The 20,911-nt window shown below is 38.9% G+C and overlaps 2 protein-coding genes across 2 annotated transcripts in view; both read right to left on the bottom strand.

Moving 5' to 3' along the window:
- The window catches only part of LOC129574893 (cysteine--tRNA ligase, cytoplasmic), a 349,418-nt gene that overhangs the window by 71,522 nt on the left and 256,985 nt on the right, over positions 1 to 20,911 (bottom strand). The gene's annotated exons all lie outside the window — the stretch shown is intronic.
- Positions 652 to 20,833, bottom strand: LOC129574887 (uncharacterized). The gene is made up of 6 exons (XM_055457487.1): positions 18,408 to 20,833; positions 5,242 to 6,867; positions 4,764 to 5,017; positions 4,125 to 4,484; positions 1,534 to 3,951; positions 652 to 1,350 (listed from the first exon to the last, which is right to left on the bottom strand). The coding sequence occupies exons 2-6, from the start codon at positions 6,021 to 6,023 to the stop codon at positions 770 to 772; spliced, it is 4,395 nt and encodes a 1,464-aa protein (XP_055313462.1). The 5' UTR covers positions 6,024 to 6,867; positions 18,408 to 20,833; the 3' UTR covers positions 652 to 769.

Below are 20,911 nucleotides of genomic sequence, written 5' to 3'. Positions count from 1 at the left end.
CTGTATATCCCGTGAATATTTCGTTTGTTCGTGGATAAAATATACACCCCGTGTATGTTTTCATTTCAAGTGAGTGGTTTTTCTCTCTCTCTCCCTCTCTCGGTTTGTATGAGAGCGAGAGAGAGAGAGAGAGAGAGAGAGAGAGAGAGAGCGGGAGCGAGAAAATGGGAACGAGAGTGTGTATTTCGATTTCGGCGGATACACGCTTTTTTTGTCAGAATATGTGTATATGAGTGAGTGTGTACTGTATGTCACTTCATTTAAATTCCCTTACGTGATAAATATCTATGTTGTAGTCATTTTCAACCATTTTTCGCTTTTCTCCGCAATTCATTTTTTAGCGTTGCAATCTTGTTATATAGAGATAATTTTTTTCCATTCACTCTGTTCGCTTCGTTCTCGTTTTTATATTTCATATAATAATTTTTTTTTTGCATCAGATTTTCCAATTTTTTTTTTCTTCGCATTCCTGTTCATAATAATTTGTTCCGTTTCTGTTTCTTCTTTTCATTTGCATGTGATTTTTTTTTTCTGTTTCTGTTCTTGTCTTTCTTTCTCGTCAAATTGTATACAATAATTACCATAATTATAATAATTGTAATAGTAATTTAATTTCCATATCTTTTTTTTTTACTTGTATGACTTTCATACGTTTTCTTGTTTTTTTTTGTCTGTTGTAGTTGTTCATCGTTATTTATCTGTTTTCTCTCTCTGTGTGTGTATGTATATATATTTTAAATGTTTATACTTCGTCTTTGCTCCCTAAACACTACGAATTTGTTAATGATCGTTTGTGATGCCGTTGCATAATGGCTGGACTATTTTTATTGTTGTTATCACTATTTGATTCTTTCTTATCTTTTTGTTGTTGTTGTTGTTGTTGTTGCAGCTGCTGTTGCTGGTGCTGCTGTAGATTCTCCATCGGTCGGAAGCGTACAAATCCATGTTCGGCAACCAGCATCGATGTCGATGAATCACCGCTGCTTGCACTGTTCTGTGCATTTGCATCACCATTTGAATGGTCACTGTTACGTTGACCGGCCTTAAACAGTACCATATCTGGATTGTAGTTTAGGGCACGAACACCACCACCATCACCGCTACTCGCATTACTCACCGTATCAAAATCATTGGCCATGCCATCCATGTCCACATTATTGATGTTATTATCATTGGGCGCGGTGGCTAAAAAATTATTACTACGTGTCGTTTGATGACGCTGATCTTTGGCCGAATTGTTTGATGATCGGCCAGCCGATGTTCGATGCCACATATTATTACTGTTATTATTCTGGTGATAATCGTGCTGATACTGTTGTGACGAACGCACTGCATTCAATGTTCGTGTACCTAAATGAAGTGTGGATGTGTAATGTGCAGGGGAATTTGTTAATGGATGTGGTCGAAAATTGTGAGATCAATTCAATTTACAAAAAAAAAAAAAAAAATTAACGAGAAAAAAACCTCGAAATCGGAAGTCAGAATGAAATGACAGAAAAAAGTCGTCAAACATCGGAAATGATTTAAACTTACCGCTTTTCCGTTGTCCCCGTCGATCGAACGAATTGTAGCTGTGAGTTGGTGGATAATGTGATACTTTGCCACCACCACCACCGCCCACGCTTAAATTATTCTGTTTGAGTTGTTGATTCTGTGGGTCATAGTTGCCGCTGTTACTTTTTACCAATGCTTTGAGATTCTTCGATGCACGGAATTCCGTGGCACTGCTGCCCGGCTGCATCAAATTTCGATCAGCATAATTTGGACGCTCGAAATTCTGGAAATCATAACTGCTGGGCGCATCTTTGGAATTGTACATCATTTCGGCGTTAATGGGTTCGGTATAGCAATTATCCATGTACGCTTGTTGCTTGCGATAGTTGCTGTTCGAATTGGAATGTAGTTCAAAGTTGGGATTTTCATAATGGTCTGGTATGGTGCCGCTGTCATTTAAATGATCAGCACCACGTGGATCCGGATACGTTGGTGTCGTTCGATTTGTTTGCTTGGACAGTGTGCCCATTTGCCCCTCATAAATACCGGATTCATTGCCGCTCGGCAACGGTGGTGGTGCTGGTCCGTTCATATTCGATTGCACTTGATATTCTTGACCATTTTTCGGATATTGATTAACTTTGCCCATTGTATTCATATGCGGATGATGATGATGATGATGCTGTTGTATTTGTGGATTACCGCCAACCATTGGCACCGGATTTTCCATACCGAGCGAATTCAATGCGAATGTATCGTCGTAAATGGGTTTTCCCGTTCGCAATGTGTACGAATGCAGATTGGTGTTTGCATTACAAATGGCCGGATAATCGGTTTCGAAATGCTCTTGACTAGAGGACGATGTGCATGGGAACAGTGCAAAACCGGATACGTTGTGTTGTTCCATGACTTTGTCACGTTGCATCACCTTTGCGGTGCCCGTCTTCAGGCCGGTCACCCACGACAGCAATGCAATTATCGCAATTTCAATTAAACGCAACGAAAATTGATAACCCCATTGTAGCCAATCGTTGTCCGATAGAGATGACATTATCGGCCGTGTGGTCGATATACTGATGGCACCATAGATTTGCAATGCGGCCAATAGAATGAACAACAACGCTGTGGCAATGGTGATGTGAATGGCATACGATAAATTTTGATAGCCATGAATATAATTTTGTGATTTCTTTTGGAGTACACGCTTCAACACCTTGTAAATGTAGAGGTAGAATATTCCCAGACTGAGGCAAATGAATATGTAAATGAGTTGACAGATGAGCGATAGAACGCGTGGGGGTGGTTGATACACATAATTCTGATTGCCACGATATCCTTCGGTATTGCGTAGCAACTGCTGTTGAATCTGTTGATTACGTTGCTGCTGGCCATAGCTTTCGACATAGTGCAGTGTTACGCAGAGGAATACATGAACCGAACTGCCAACGACAACAGTCAATGGTCGCATCAAGGCTGAGTATCGATTATTCTTGTGATTTAGGCTGCGCAATAGCAAAAATAAAATCAACACCGAAAATGAAATGGTCAAAAAGGTGGCGGGCAAATTGAGCAACAACTCCGAAATGAATAAATGAAAACTCAAATGGATATTGTATGCGTCGTAGCATAGGAAAAATATGCGCGCCAAACAAATGATTATCAATAGCAGATGCAATGTAATGAAGTAGCTTTGATTCACTAGATGCGTCAGTTTATCGTAGAAAATCATTTTGAAAATTGAATACACCGCCAAAATGGTGAACAGAATGGCCGATAAATACACATGAATATTCCATGCCACCGTCCACGTGGTCAATGTGGATCGTTCATTTGTAATTTTGCTATTGCCCAGCACCGTTGTTGTCGTTTGTTTCACCTTTTTATTACCATTCTCATTTGGATTGGTGGCCGCTAAATTTTGTATGATTTGCGTTGAATACACCATATCGCTTTGGTGCATTGGACTTTCGGTGATGACATTGGTTTTCTTTGTGCTTGGGCCCTTCTGTCCTGTAGTCGTGGTTCCCTGTTTGATTTTCGGTTGCATTTTTGGCTCTTCGCCATTGAATGTGGTCGAATCGAAATCCTCTTCGGGACTGGTATTTTCATCGGTATTGTCATCATTATGCGAAAAATCACCATCGTTATCATTGTCATTTGATGCCTTATCGACGCCACCATCATCGTTTGAACCATTTTTATCCAGTCCACTTTCATGGGTGGGCATCTCGGATTGCACTTCCGTTGGATGAGCCGTTACGGTTTTCAATAGAATATCGGGTAAATCGCTATTTAAACCGTTTGTACCTGAGAGAATGCGAAATATGCTCGGAAAATGAAGGCCACCACTTTTGTTAGCTATATCAGTCGTTGTGTTTACTGGCGCTTGATTCAAATTGATTCGATTTTGATTGAGTTTCTGAGCCGGTGTATTTAATACCTTCTTTCGATCCATGTCTAAAATAACGCGAATAAAATTGTTGAAAGAGACAGAGAGAGAGAAAAAAGAAAAAGCACACAAAAAATGTCATCAATTTCACATATAAGCGCATCATCGCCAGATGAATAATCGAAAAGATTATCGAAGCAACGAAAAAAATGGGTAAGAAATAATGTAAAAGTATGCTCACCGGTAACGGGAGGTTTATTTTTCGGCTCGTTCGCAATATTATTATTATTATTATTGTTATTGTTATTATTATTATTATTACTGGGTGGTGGAGGTATAAGATCTGGTGGTCGCAACGGGATTTTCTCATGTCCAGGCATAAGACTTGGTGGTGGAATCGGACGTCGATTGATATTGAAACCAGAACTAATACCACTTTCACTGTTTGTACCGCGCAGCGTTGGCTGCTCGGCAAACGGATTTTGTGGATATTCTGGTGGCACGCGTGGTGTTAAAAATGAACGAGCTGGCGGCGAATACGATGGTAACTCGGCCGCAAACATTGGTATGGTCGCCTGACCTTTGTTCAGTAAATTATGACCTGTATACGTAAGAGAGATGACACGTAATGTCATGACACATTTAATGATATACTCTTTATGAATGGGGTGTAAAATGTCTCAAAGTCGAACTATTATTATCGATGATTGTTCTCATTTGGAACTTTTTTTTTAATGATTATACGATATTATTATTGCCTGTCTACTTTGTTCATTGTCTCTTTTTTTTCTTTCTGTCTTTCGTTTTATTTTCCTGAGTGTGTTCGTCTGTCGCTTACCGTCTAAAATGGTCATAAATTATGGATAAAAATGTATCTAACCTGCTGGTGCTGGTGTTGAATTCAAATGAGCTCGATGGCCATGGTTATGATGTCGATTTGGATTCGGATATGTTGGATTGCTGTTGCTCTTCAAAATATCCGCATTCGGTGCTGATGTCGGTAATGCATGGTCATGCTCCAAATCGAGTGAGTATTTATTATTGAAATTCGAATGCTTTTGATATGATAAATGCTGCTGATACTGATGATGCGCTTGTTGCTTTGGATCGAATTCCTTTTCTTTTTCACGATACCTATTTCGATTCGTCGATCAGAAGGGGCAGGAACAAAATAAAAAGAAGAGAGAGAGAGAGGGAGAGAGAGAAAAACACACAGAAACCATAAACCAAAATGACCAATAAATGGAAGAGAAATCTCTCTGGTTGGAAACAGTGATTAAAACAAGTAACAGAAGTTTTTTCCTGTTGTTGTTTTTGTTGCTGATTTTGGATGTTATTAAGAGAGTTTGGAAAATTACCGGAACGTGGTTAATTGTGGCGTTGGAACGGTGGTTAGTGTCGGAACGAATACGTTGTCGGAAATGCTTCGTTTGGTTGTGGTGCCGTAGGCAACTTTATTGAAAACCGCAGCAAGGTTCAATTCCAAATTGCTGCCGATTCGATCCAAATTGTATAATTGGCCTGGATTATTTCGACTGGTGCTGCCGCTGCCGCTGCCGACGCCGCCTCCCGATGCAATCGATGCACCACCATCACGTGCCGCTGCCAATGGATCGGTTGTAATGCCCAAATCCGAATATTTTTGGTTGTTGCTCTTATCATCTACATCGCTGGCCCGTATTATGTCGTTAGCATGTGCCACACATATGAATAGCTCACTCAGTGATGCGAATAGAACAATAGTTATCACGAGAATGTAGTACGATGATTGCATCCATTGCCAGTGGCGCTGCCGATGGTTGATGCTGCTGTTGCTGTTGCTGCTGTAGCCACCTCCATCGTTGCCGCATGCTTTCAATTTCGTTTTGTGCCATCGCAAAAAATCTGATGATTTATCTAATGTACGACCGCGTTTGACAACCGATTTGTCATGTGAAGCGCATTTTGGCTGTTTGGCAGTTGAAATTGAATGTGTTTTTGTTGTTGTCGCTGTTGTTGTTTGTACATCATATCGTTGGTTCATCGATCGATGATGTGTGGTTGTTGCTGTAGTTGCTGTTGCTGTGTGATGGCAATCGGTGTGTATGAGGTCGTAGCTGGGTTCATTATGAAGGCTTGACATTTTCGAGGCGGATTTCATAGTTGAAATGATGGCAAATATATCCACTCACAAATGGCTGTGGCAGCCACTTGCCGAGCTAAAAACACGGTTATCCACAATTTCGATGACGATGAATGCTACTCTCTGGGGAAAATGAGCGCATCGACCAAGAATTTGTTGTCGTCGTTCTTTTTTCTTCTTCTTCTTCTTTTCTTTATTTAAATTGTGTTTTCTTTTTTATTGATATACACTGTTACACTTGATGAAACCGCGAATTTTCGACTACTTTTTTTTTCTCCCGTTTTCTCGACTTCTTTCGGACCGGCGTTTCTTTTGAGTGTGAATGCGAGATTGTGAAGCTCTCTCGCTTGGCTTGGCTAAAATGGTGTCGAAACGCGCACTAATGAGCTGCACCTGCAGAGTCGGTCGGTTTCCCACAACCCGGAGATGAGCCTGCTCTCTTTCAATTTCAGATGCGCTCGCAAATTATTTTCTGTTTAATTCACCACACAAAAACTCACAAACACAGAGAGCAAAAAAAAAGAGATGCAATTTATTTTCTCGAACGTTTTTTTCCCCGATTAATTCAACTAAACTCATTGTCGTCGCATTGTTACGTTATCATTCATTTTTTTGTGTGTGTTTGTGTCTGCGTTGTTGGTGCTCATCTATCTTCTATTCTTCGGTTGTTATTTCTTTGTCCACACCACACAGAAAGTCTTTCATTTGAAATCAGTCGGTTTTTTTTTTCTACTGCCTATTTTCGTTTCAAACAAATCGGTTTCCACTCTAATTCACAAATGTTCAATCGAAATGCGGTCGCTTTTTGTGCGGCAATCAATCCATACGACCATTTGCATTTTGCACCTCTGCAATTTTTTTTCTGTAGTTGTTGAGAAGGAAAAGACAAAAAAAAAACAGAGAAAAAGATAAAATTAGAAACTGTGATATTATCATAAAAATGGTAGTTTGTTTTCAAAACACACGATTCAGAACGATAAAATATGGGCAAAAATGGTGAAGATGAAAAAAAAAAAAAACGAAATGAAGAGAGAGAAAAATGTGCTTGTCGATGATAATATATATCGAACCACGCATTTTGGTATCACGTCGAGATAACGGTCATAAAATAACAAACCGACAAATTTTTATCGAACATTTTGAGCGACCTTTTAATCTGAATGCCGCATTACCAAATCCAGGCGAAGAGCAATACCATTAGCATTTATTATTCATTTCAACGATGGTTTTTTTTTCTCTTTCGTCTTTCGACAACTACGACGACGACGACGATGACGACGATCGGTATGCTTTTTTTTTCTCTCACTCTCCGTTCTCGTACTTCTTTCATTCTTCTCAGGCCTGCTGAGCCATTTCCTTGGTAATACTCCGAAAATGAGACGGATTTCTTATTGTCGCTTCTCATCTTTCGTGAGAAGGAGATGACAACCATCGATCACAACTAGTAAAAACTCTCATTATTCAATCAAATTCAATTCGCGAAGCAGGAAAAATGTTTTGAATACAATTTAAGGGAAAAAACGCGAAATCAGATACACTCACACACACATGCAATTGAAAAGGAAAGCACAGTCGATACACGACGAGTGTACGAGTCGACTGAAAAGGAGCAATCAAAAATCCAAATCCAATTGGCTGTTGCTTGCTGCTGAATTGAAATTGTTCTCGCTACCACCATCACCGCCGTCACCGCCGCCGTCAACGCCGCCCCCCATTCAATTGGCGCATACTCACATACAGGCGCTCAGCATGTGAATTTCAAATCAATTAAATTCATTCACATTCGCTAACGAAAGAAAAAAAAACTGAAGCAACAAAACCACCCGACGATGAGAACAGAAAAGAGGAAAAAAACAAAAACAACAACACCGCGTCGAGAAGAGAGATCGTGCAATTTAGTGTGGCGTGCAATGGATTGAAAATTCAAATCGAATTGAAATTTCAAAAATGGGATGAGTGAGAAATAATACACTCATACCCTTGACGCATTCAAGCGTTAATAACGAAAAGATCTTTTGCCGTGTCCGAAAAAACCAAATAACAAACAAACAGAACGAACAAAAAAGAAATTCCAACCATAAAATTGACACGCGAAAAAAAAAAAACCAACCAACAACAAAAGGCATCCACCGACAACGACGAATTTGAGCGCAGAGCGCACACAATGCATTTGACTGTCGATGCCCCCGCGCTCGCTACAACTAACAATAGCGGAACCGAGAAAACCGTACATCTAAATTATAAATTATAAAATTGGTTTGGTTTCGCATTCAAATTGAATATTATGGTTGATCCGTGTTCTGCTGTCGAAGCTTCGGCTGCAACCACTTCGACTGAAAAATTATGTCAATCCAAAAAGCAACACGACAAATAATTGACGAATACACGAACCGAATGAGACAACGGAGCGCACATGATAGTGAGCAACAGAGATAGAGAGAGAGAGAGAGAGAGAGAGAGAGAGAGAGAAAGAGAGTGAACCAAAACGAAAGAATGGAGTGAAGAGAGAGAGAGAGAGAGAGAGAGAAAAAAAACGCACAACTTGAATTATAATTTAGAAAAAACACAAAATCGTCATGAATCCGTATGCTCAATTAAAATGTCATTTTGAATTTTGTGTATTTCGTGAAAGGGGGGGCGTGCGGTGTTATTGCGCGCATGTGAACAATAACAACAATCAAATTACTGGTTTTTAAAGAAATATTAAATCCTATTTTTCAATTCAATGTGTGTATGCGCCGCTTTTTTCTTCATTTCTCTCTTCGTTAATTTTGTATGCAAGACCTGACATATGAAATATATAATCATAATAAATTCACGAGAAACAAATCGGTCGACAACGACTATGATGATGATGATGACGACGACGACGATACAAAACATGCATACACATTATGAATTGGCAAAATGAGTTGTTCGAGGATAAATGCTTTCAATTGACTGTTTCAAATTGATGAATGTGTCGTAGTTCTGGTGTATTTTGTTTTTTTGGAAAAGGCAAACAAAATAATGGCATTGTTTGGAAATCGGAACATTAAGCGATATATGGCCAATGTCGGCCTTCAACATACAAACATGACAGACAAACAGACACACATATGTACCGAGAAGAAATAAACGCAACACACACTCTCTCCTATTGTTGTTCGTCATTTTTCGGTTAATTGCACTATTTTTTTTCTGTTCGGTTCGGTTCGGTTCGGTTCATTCTGTTCACGCTGTTCGGTGCATGCAAATGGATTAACACAGGGACAAATGGCATGCACACTGCGACCCGATAATTGGCCATAATACAATGTAAACAATTTTTTTCTTCCTTCATTTGGTTTTTGGTCTGCCCTTTCGGATATATAGATATGTACATGTGTGTTTTTGTCAGGAAAAATGTGTTGTTGTTTTTTTCCTTCCTCTCTCTCTATCTCTATCTCTCTCTCTTTCTCTCTCTCTCTCTCTTCTCGGGTTGTCTGTTTGAGTATTTTTTTTTTTTTCAGTTCTGAAAAACTGCACCGAAATCTATGGGACATGCCATTAAATAAATAATCGAATTGAAAGGAATTTTATGTTTTTGTTTCCTGATAGCCTTGTCCATGCATCTCTCGCTCTCATATGGTGCGCACGATTGATGGTCTATGTGTGTGTGTGTGTGTGTTCATACAGAATTCTCGTTGCATTTGGAACAAAAAGAAAAGACCAAAAAGCAAAAACGAACTAAGATAAAGGAAGAGAAAAGAGCTCGAATCAGAATGAAATTTCGAAAAAAGACAACAACGGAGTGAACGAAGAAGAAGCAGCAGCAGCAGCAGAAAAAAAACAGTGCATATATATAACATTGAGAGAAGCGGATGAGTTTCACATACCAAACAAATTAGCAATAGAAGTGAATTTTCGAGTAAAACACAGAAATAAATATACGAAAAACGAGAGAAACATGCAGAGAACCGAAGAACGGCTGCAACACCAACAATAAACCAAAACACAAATGCTTTCAGCAGTTCGGGCTACAATACAGCCAGCCGTTTGCTCGGCATATATAGATAAATGTACGATTTGGAAAAAAGGAAGAGGAGAAGGAGGACAACAACAACAACAACAAAAAGAGAGATATGAAGACCGATCCGAACGGAGAGGAATGAAGAAGAAGAAGCAGCAGCCAGAAAAGATAAGATTTTCTAAAGAGCGCATAAAACACAATAAAAAAATTATCTCTTGCTCTTTCGGTGAGTACATTGTAGGAAACGGCGCAGCACACCGACAGAGAGAGAGAGAGAGAGAGAGAGAGAGAGAGAGAGAGAGAATCCAAACGGCATAGCACCGGAGATGTGTGCACTACGAAAAGGATGAAGAATGAAGAAAAGAAAAAACGCACCAAGCATGCCAAAGCCATAGTGCAGAGCGAATGGAATTGGTAGAAATCAGTTTTCCAAGTGTGTGCGGGATTCGCATGTGTTCGTCAGTGCCATCGCCATCGTCATCAGCCCGCGCGTATGTATTCACAATACATGCGTCGAAAAGTGCATAATACACAAAACTTCAACGAGAAGTATTGAACGAATGAAGGGAGAGAAAAAAAACACCCGAACGGACGAAAAAAAAAGTGAAAAAGAGAATAAAAATGGGAAAAAAAACCTACTGAGAATGAGAAAGAACAAAAAGCGATCGAGAAAGAGGAGAAAAGAGGAAACATAGAATCAAAGCATAGAAGAAAGACGGAGAGATAGAGAGAGCGAACGAACGAACGAACGAACGAGAATGGTCATTTGGAAGAGGCACTGGCAGCCGCAGTACGAGTGAATGGCAACACACATTTTCATTCTTTTCCAACTCTCGAGCCTTCTTCTTCTTCTTCTTCTTTTTGCCATACAAAAACGAACAACAGAACGAAAAAAGAAAAAAAAAACACATCCTCGGCCTCGAATCATCTCCAAATGCATACATTGAAAACTGGATTGAAAATCGATGAATTTCGGTTTTTCACCGCCGATAGCTACATATTTATGTCCAAAACGAACTGAGCAAAGCCGAGCTCAGAGATAAAACAAAAAAGGCACACACACACACACACACACACTCACTCGCAGCCGATTTTCAATGAAACCTAACGCATATCGGCATTGCAATAATGCACTGAAAGACAAACAAGAGAAAGAATGGAATACTACACATATATATTCAATCGGTGCATCGATTTTCAATTCCTCATCGATCAGTTGGGCCAGTGAGTGTTTGTGTGTATGCATATATGCTATGCTTAGCTATAGCAAGAGGTGAACAGAGATTCAATGCTCATTCTTCTCGGCGTTGCTTTATAATGTTGATTTTTTTTTCTTCTCTGTCGTATGTACTTTTTTTGTTCATGCGTTGCTCACTATTTCACGTTTTTTCTGTCGCTGCCGTTGCTGCCGTTGTTTGTTCTCTTAATGCCGAGTGCTGCCAAAGAGTGTTTGTGTGTGTGTGTTTTTTTGTCGTTCATTAGCTCGTTAGTTCATTTTCTACGGACGGTGTGTAGGCAAAAAAAAAAACCATTTGTACAAGACTCTCCTAATGTTTGGCAGCGGCAGCAGTAACGGCAGCAATAAAAACGTGTAGAAGAAGCGGAATCAGTGGAAGAGATGAAAAAGAGACACAAATGAACAGACCGAGAAAAAAAACATCATTGATATAATAAATGTAGATGATTGATTCTTTCTTCATTTTCAAAAGCGCAGAATGAAGAGCGACACGAGGAAAAAGTATCGAATTATAATAATCAGCGGATTAAACATATATAAATATTCTTTTTAATAATTTTGATTCTTCTTTTGGCCTTTTTTTCCCCTCTGTTTATTGCTTTGTGTGTTGTTGCGCCGAAAAGAGAGAAAAAAAAATTTATTGAAGAAAAAGAAGATGATGATGCAGAGCTGAATGTCGATGAGAGATGTCGACTCTCATCCAAATCAATATACAACACATCGATGTATAGCAAGAGAGGAATCATAAACAACAACAGCGACAACAACAACAAAAAAACGCAACAGCCATTCTCTGGAGTTTTTATTGATTTGTTTTCTTTTTTCGCTGTCCAATTTCTTATTAATTCAACACACACAATATTTTGATTAATTTTTCTATGTTTCGTTTTGAATGGTTATCGAAGCGTGTTTTCTTCTTCTTCTTCTTTTTCTTCTCTGAATTGCCTAATATCCAATGTATTCGCTGTCTCTGTCTCTGCAATCGACAGATATTGCCGATATAAATATATATATATTGAGATAGATGTGTTTTATGTGATTGAGAGCGAGTGAGCGCGGATCGGAGTGCGCGGCTGCTTTGTATTACGCGATGGGAGCGGGCAAAGTCGGGCGAGCGCGCATCGAACACAGAGAGAAAGAGAGAGAATTTTTGTCGTTGCATACATTTTACGAATGAATTGGGTGATTAACCGTGTTCATTTTGTTGCTTATGATTGTGATGATGAATATTTGACCATTCTTGGTTCAATTTGGGAAGTTGTCGAATTCGTTGTCATTCTTCTCGTGTTTTTTTTCTCTTCATTCTTTCTTCTTCTTCTTCTTCTTCATTTTCATTTTCGTTTCTTTCACTTTATGAAAATTTTGTGTGTATATTGGGCTCGCTTCACAAGAACCGATGATGAGCGAGAGCGCGCCTTTTATATGTCGAACTCGTCAACAAATTCGTTATTATTATTATTGTCATCTAGTTTATTTTTCCTTTTGCTTATTGCTTGTGTTATTGTTATGTATTTTCTGTTGTTGTCGTTGTTGTTGCCATTGTTGTTGTTGTTCAGGGCATTTTTATGGCCGTTTTTCTCTCACTCTCATTCCGAAAGGAAAGCCATTCATGTTGATTAGTTTGGGAATGGGCAATGGCCTGACATATCCTACACTCACTCACTCTCTCTCTCGCGCGCGCGGCTGCTGCTGCTGCTGCCCGCTCGCATACAATTTATGTGCACGCATTATTTCGATGCATGGCTATTCATAGACTCATTTCCTGAACTTCTCATGGTATGTTAAATTATGCATATGTCCCGTGGTAAAAATAAGAGAAGCGAGGAAGAAAAAATAAAATAAAATAAAAACAACAGCAACAACACACTCACATACGTTGGCCCGAACACCCAAATGAGAAACCAAAGAGAAATGACGGTTCGTTTGTTGGAACGCGAGCGGGGGAAGAAGAAAACCGAACCTCGTCGTCGTCGTCGTCGTCGTCGTTGTCGACGACGGTCGTTTAATTAAGAAAGAAAAACGGTCAGGGTAAAAATTGCGTGGTTTTTCCCTTGCAACCATGTTTTATGATGTGGTGTCAATGATTGCGCTTTTGCGATTTCTCTTGCGCTCTTGCTGAAAATAAAAACCATTTCCTACCCTCATCGTTCGAAAATCTTCCGTGAATAGAACGAATGAAAAATTATCGACTTAGCGCGCAGCGCGCGCGCTGGAGAGAGTGAGTGAGTGCAAGAGAGAACACCGTCAATAATAACAAACCGATGGATGATGATGACGACGATGGCGATGAGAAGGAAGAAAGAAAAATGAAGCGCAATAAATTACAATTTACTCTTTTCTTTGAATAAATTTTTCGATATATTCGATGGAAAAACGAAATGAAAAAGGCGCAGAGGAAAAGAATGAATAAAGCAAAAGTTAAAGCAAAGTGACAGAATCGCACCACACCACCACCGCAGTCAGCGCAAACAGTGTCACGCAGATTCACCCAAGGAAAATCTGATAGAGAAAAAAAAACCAACAACAACCAACCAACCGACCGACCGAAATAACATACACACAGCACATACATTTTTATCGAATTTTCCTTCGTGTGTTCGGTGTTGTTATATTCCGTCTTAGACGATTCGTTTCTTCTTCGTTTTTTTTTTCATTTTATTTTATTTTCTTCTTTTTTTTCTATTTCGTTTTCTTTTCCTTTCTGCGGGGACTTGATGAGAGAGTGCGAGAGACTTTCTTATGCTGTGTTTTATCTATGAAACGCTCATGTATGTTAATACATTGCGTTAAGTGCTTCGGAAAAGGGAGTAGGCCAAATGCAATATATATATATACACACCAGCATCGACAACAGCAACGACGACAACAGCAGCAAGAGCAGCAACGACAACGATACACACAGCGCCGAAAAACACACCAAGAGATGGAGAGAAAAAAAAAATTTGTATGAAGAACGTAGACCGATGAAACGAGCGTAAAACATACAAATGGAGGTATTTTGTTTTTCGGTGGTGCTCTTTTTTTCAATGGTTTTGGATATATTTTCATTTTATTTTAACGTGTGTGTTATTTCGTGTGCTGTTGTGTGTTGCTTTTTTTCATTTTATTTTTTTTCGTTGGAATTTTTCTTGGTCGCACTCTCTCTCTCTCTCTCTCTCTCTCTCTTTCTTGAAAAACCGACTGCGTAACACAATCTCCTCACGGCATGTTGTGCAAGCAGAAACAAGAGAGAGAGAGAGAGAGACTAAAGAAGACTCGCATTCGATGTGTACATACGGTATGAAGCGTATGTTGAAGGATATGGCCAAATAAGCCATAAAGTGGATATGCGTTTGGATAGATTATTGAAAAATTATATTTTCTATGGTTTCGGATGATGTGTTATTTGTTTAGTTAAGTCGTGTTTTTTTTCTTCCTTCTCTCTCCATTTCATTCGGTTGGTTCGGTCCGTGCTCTGTTCGCTCCGCGTGCTTTCGACCATTCCAATACCGTTCTCTCACTCGAAGAAGTCATTTGCTTGCATTCAATTCGTTTTGGGTTTGTCGAGAGTGTGTACACAAACATACAAACACACACACACATTTTTTTCCTTTTGGAGTTTTCATATCCACTCGAAATAAACAAAAATATGTTTTTGAAAAATAGAAAAAATTTGTTTATGCCACGTCTGGGGATCGGGTTGTTTTATTTACACGCACATTCGAAACCATAAAGAAAATATGTCTATATATTTCCGAAAGTGTGATTGCGACGCCCGCAAAATAGTACCAGAAAAATGTAAACAGCGTGTTGGTTTTATTTTTGTCCCTCTTCTCTTCTTTTCTACTTCAATTTTTCTGCTGTGTCGGGTTTTTATTCTTCTCGCTTTGCATTCGTTTATTGTAAGATCTTAAAACAGGCGAACAATTCATGCATTTTAATGTTAAAACGCTGCGATAATCATGTATGCAATTATCGAAGATTATGTGCTTGTAGCGATGTGCAATGTACAACACGGCCCATTTCAATTCGTACATTCTTGTTCGCTTCTCTCTCTCTCGCTCCGTCTCTGTTGCTCCGCTCACCCGTGTTTGCACTGTTCTTTTCTGCGCTGTGTGTGTGTGAATCGGAGGTGGTTTATTCAGAAAGCCTCCAAAATCTCAACCATAATACGAATCGAGGTACGAATGCACGATCGAACGAATGCCTGCTGAACAAGCAAATCCGAATGGCGAATGCAGCTAAAGGAAAAAAACGGGCTAACAGCAACAACAACTACAACTGCATCAGCAACGAGAACGAATAACATGAACAAAAACAAAAAAAAAAACAAAGGAATTGGGAATAGAAGATGGAAACATTTTCTAATGTATACAATCATCGCACATATTCATTAAAAAATCAACAACGCACAAACAGTGAATTCCTTTTACAATCGATGAGAATTGAAATAAAATTTATAAAAAAGGGAGAGAGAGAGAGAGAAAAAAGCGACACGATTGAAACAAAACGAAAAGAAAAAAACCAAAACGAGAATGAAATGGAAGAAACAATAAACGCATCAGTGGCGGCGGCGGCGGTGGTGGCGGCAGCGTTAAAAGAGAACGTTCGTCTTCCAATACCGCCTATGAAGATATGCATGTCTCTTCGATCATTCACTTTGCTTCAAATCGCATTCATAATAGCCTATTATTTTAATAGTTACGTTGATTCACATTAATCGATCGTTAATGAAATTCAACCGAATGGATTGCAACACATTCAGGCCTCTAGCAGCATAATAGCAACAGCAACAGCAGCACCAACAATTGAAACCGAATGAGATTCGAATGCATAGAGCTCTCGCTGCATAAAACAGCCATTGCTCTTCGTATGTATCAATTTTGCCTTTCTACATGGTTCGACTCGGTAGTGCTGTTACTGCTGCTGCCGCTGCTGTTGCTGTTGCTGCTGAGTGTATGCTATGTGTGTTGCACAAATCAATTGCATATTTTTGTTGAAACGCTAAGAATGTTATAAACTCGGTGCAGCATCGAAACCGAGATGCCCCGAGATTGAAACCAATGAGTGCATCAATATTGGCTTATTTGTCAACTTGATTCGTTAGCCAGTTTCAAGCGAGTCGCGCGCGCTCAAAATGTTGTTTTGATTGTTTTTGTTGTCTTTTTCTTTCGCTTAATTTGATTTTGTAACTCTTCAGTTGCGAGAGCGGGTTCGCGCACGCCCCATTCCGTGACAACTCTTCCAGATGACTAAATCAAATAATGTTGTGTGTGTGTGCGTGTGTGTGTCGTTTGTTGCTGGTTGTGAGTTTTTTTTTCGCTTCGCTTTGCAATTCTTTCAAATATGATCTTTTGCAAACTTTTCAATCGCGTCTCTCGGTTTTGCTGCTCCATTGATTAAATATTTGGTTTTCATGCTTATTTTGTATCTTTGTTAGTTTGTCTCTTTTTTTTTCGCTCTCTTCATCTGTCGTTGTCTTCTATTTGGGTTCCGTAACCGTTTTTTTTTTCTCTTTCTTTCCATTCTGTTTACGTTGCGATCTCTTTCACTCAGGTCAAACAAGAGATGAAAACAACTCAAACAGCAAATAGAAGAAAAATGTAAAGAAACAAAAAACAAAAATTGTCTACATAAATGTGGTGAACGTCGTTTATAAAGTCGCACTCGACAAAGTACTTGAACCCAATGCGATGAACCGATTCCAAAATGATTGTTTTTTTTTTCTTGGATTTGTGTCTACTTGTTTTTGGTTTTTATTGTGTCTGTATCTTTTGCTGATGAATTCTAAAATACTGGGATTGATGATGGTGATGAATTAAACATGCAAACGGTACCTTAGCAAATAATCGCACTGCATACGTACGCAGAACAACTCCTCAATATTCTGTTGTGTCTCAATCAATCGAGGATGGCGTTTTATTTTTCCGAAATTCCACACCAAATTCGCCATACACACACTGGGTGATTTAAATGAACTCCATCTCTCTCTCTCTCACTCTCGCTCATTCTATTCTACACTCACCCACTCTGTCTCTCTCTCTTCCTCGGAAATGATATGCAGATTGAAGCATTGGCTTAAAGCAGCGGAGAGTTTTTGAGTGAGTGAAAAACCTCAAGTTAAACGGGAAAAACCTTCGGCCCCCTTTTTTTGTGTTACTCTCAAATTGCACTGACTTACGTGATATGTATAGTACACACGGGCTAGTGAAGCCATTCGGGCTATTGTATTCATACGACCGACAACGACGATGTCGACGATGGCAAACAACTGCGACGACGACGACGACGATGATGATGACGGCAACGATGGTGTTGTATATAAATCAAACAATGAATGATTACAATTTCATATTTCATTGATGCAAATAAATCCAAGGCAATATAAATCAGCGCACGATTTCAATCGATATGGCTTCTTAGCATTGCATTAACATATACACACATTCTCTCTCTCTCTCTCTCTCTCTCTCTCTCTCTATCTTTCGTTCACTCTCTCACTCACTCTCTTTCTTTCCTTCTTTCAATCGCTCTATTTTTCGCAATTTTTCATGACATACCGAAGACCGAACGAACAAATAAAAAAATTCTCTTCACTCAGCCGATTCGTATCGCATCGACGAATAGAAAGCACAAAAGACCATCCACAAATAAATACAAATAAATCGAAAAAAAAAAACAACAACAACAGCACCACTAAATCGATATGCTAAAACACACTGTGGACTTTTTTTTATATCTTCGATTTGTTTCTATCTTGTATTCTGCCATAAATACATTTGTTTTGACCAGCAATAAAAATAAAAACAAATCAAGCACAAACTAGAAAATTCAATTCATTACGAATTTGCAGGTTTTTTTTTCCTACTTCATTGAAAATGGAGAAAAGAAGACAAGAAAAAAAAAAGATTTCTTTTCCATTTGGATTGTTTTGTGGCCGTCGAACATAGTCACTCGAATGTTGTTACTTGTATTCGTTGTTTTTTTTTCTCTCTCTCGTCTCAAATTGAGACTCTCAATGTATTCATTTCTTCGCTTTCATTTACTTCAACTTGAAGAACAGACTTGATAGAAGAAAATTTGATATAGATACTCGATCACAATTTTAGCCCATAACTTCGTACCGAATCAATATATGAACTGTGTGTGTATGTAAATTGATTAAATTTTGGTCAGATTTATGCACATCACTTACTTTATGCTGCTTTCAAAAACTATTTATAATGTTCCATTTTCAATACACAAAGATTGTTTCTTCTTCTTTTTCAACCAACTTCTACTGATTCGTTCTTTATACTTTTTTTTTATTCCTCCTCACTGCGCTATGCTCACTATGTACTCTTGTGTATAGATTCACTGCTCTCTTGTCTTCATTCACATATCACATAAATAGTGTTCGATTCGAAATTTCTTCTCTTTTTTTTCTGATAAACTTTTTTTTTCTCACTTGGATTTTCTTTTTCTTTTTCTTTATTTTTCACAAAACTTTATGCACAAACTGCACCGTTTTCAATTGATTTGGATGGCACAATATTGTGCCATCTTGATTTAATTTACAAACTTTGTCGAACAAAACAACACAAAAGTGTAGATATAGAAATAGGAAAAATATAAAATAAACTGAAACAGAAAGAACGTCTCTTGCAGGCCTGTGTGTATTGCAGAGTCGACGACTATGAATGTTGCCTGTTTTGAAAATGGACACTTACTGCTGATGTGTGTTGTACATCGACTATACGATGGCGGCCATTTTAAAATTGGAAATATATTTGGGAATGGTATATTATTTTTCTTTCTCTTTGCTCGCCTCGACAACCCAATACACACACAGACGTCATTTGGTTAGCATTCATTTCATGCGGCTGTGTATGCATGTGTGTGTGTGTACATTGGACATAGAAGCAGTCAAAATAGCAGCAGCAGGAGCGCGCACCGAACAACGGCAACAGTGTATTCGTGCGTGTTTTTTTTCTTCTTCGGAGGCCCATCTATATCTAATATACACACACCGATACACATACGCACGCATACACTGGCTGTACGTTCACCTCGGTGTGTGCACATGGATACGGGCGTATGTGCCGCAGTTGGTTGTATTTGTGCTGCTGCTGTTGTTGTTGTTGTTGTTGATGATGATTGAAATAAGCAAACGATGCATTGACTCTAGACAAGTAAAATGTTATGCGTGCGCTCTTCGTGTTCATTCTGCACACACTCATACACCTAACGCGCTCATTCACAAACAGCTCGGATATCGAACCTGAACCATCGAATCTACCGAGTGAGTGAAGCGAACGAGCAAAGCGAGAGAAAAAAGAAGAAACATTCACATTCCGAAATTAAAGAAACTCTTTTCTTCTGCTCTGTGTACTTTTTGGCACCTTCTTCGTTGGCCATACCAAATGGCGCTGTCCATGATTTTTGTTTCCTTCTCTTTTCCAACCAGAGACTAACTTCGTCCCAAGTCGAATGCGGAGCATTTTTGATCGATGCGCTCGATGATTGAATCAATTGATAAAAGTTTCAATAGAGAACATAATGGCCAAAACAAATCCCAAGGGGAAACATGAATATTACTTGCTGAAATGCTTACATATGTCATCATACATATAACATTTGACTCAGCAAAACAGATGCGACTCAGTCAGTCTCTGCACATTCTCTATCTGCACCGTGTGCCTGTGCGGTGATGTGTATACGCTGTGTATGCCTCTGAGGATGAGAAATCGAATCGAGGATTTAAATGTATGTTGTATTTATGCTTGCTTGTATGCGCACAAACTATACGTACACACACACACACAATCACCGAAACCGATAGAATGTCTTAAATCGCATTCTTTATGCTTTGTGGCTTAACGGCCTTACGCTATAATCACCGATTTGCCATGGTATGGCTAGGTGCATATATACATTCACGAACGGCAACACTCTACCCAACAACTCGAACGCTCACCGAAAACTGGTAAAGCGGATAGCTAAGAGAAAGAGACAGTGTAGGAGTCAGCGCCATGCATATAAACGCATTTTTCCCATCATCCATCATCTCAAACTGACAATTTTATGGGCACGGCTGCATAATCGTTTTTCGTTTTATTTCATCATCCCGATGTTTTATTCTCGCTTATTTTTTCATTCCGCAAATTCATTAATTTTCGATATGATTGCCAAATGATCATGGTTTTTTTTTATGGACGAAGAAATCGCTCTTTTTGTGTGCCTTCTTCAAATGCCCAACCGAATGCAGTGGATGATTATGCGGATAATGAGCAGTACTAAAATTTAGCCCAACGTTAAAAATCGATGGAGATTTCAATGTTTAAATTTAATTAAAAATGAAAAATCAAAGTCGAAAAACCCATTGATAATTCGATGATTAAAACATTTTGAGACTCGAAAATATTCCCTTTGAATTTTCATCTTTCTTGAAATTGTTTTTTTTTTCATTCATCATCCTCTCAGAGAAATTTGTCCAGATTTTCTGAAATCCATTCAATTTTCAAAACTGAAACAGTTTGCCCGGTGGAATTTAAAATTCTAGTGCATGTTCTAAAAATGGTTCGTGTAGACGCAGCCCTCTGTTTTCGTTATGATTTGGGCACGGTAATTCGTATATGTCAGAATCAGTGGAGTTTGTTTTGACGTTCATTCAAACACATACAGAGAGATCGATGAAGAATTATGAACCGCAACCGTTGC

The sequence above is a fragment of the Sitodiplosis mosellana genome, unplaced genomic scaffold (assembly GCF_009176505.1).
Source record: "Sitodiplosis mosellana isolate CC-2019 unplaced genomic scaffold, AAFC_SMos_1.0 Smas_scaffold_6165, whole genome shotgun sequence".
Taxonomy (NCBI): Eukaryota; Metazoa; Arthropoda; class Insecta; order Diptera; family Cecidomyiidae; genus Sitodiplosis; species Sitodiplosis mosellana.
The sequence above is the reverse complement of the archived record's forward strand: the minus strand, read 5'-3'. Positions and strand labels throughout refer to the sequence as shown.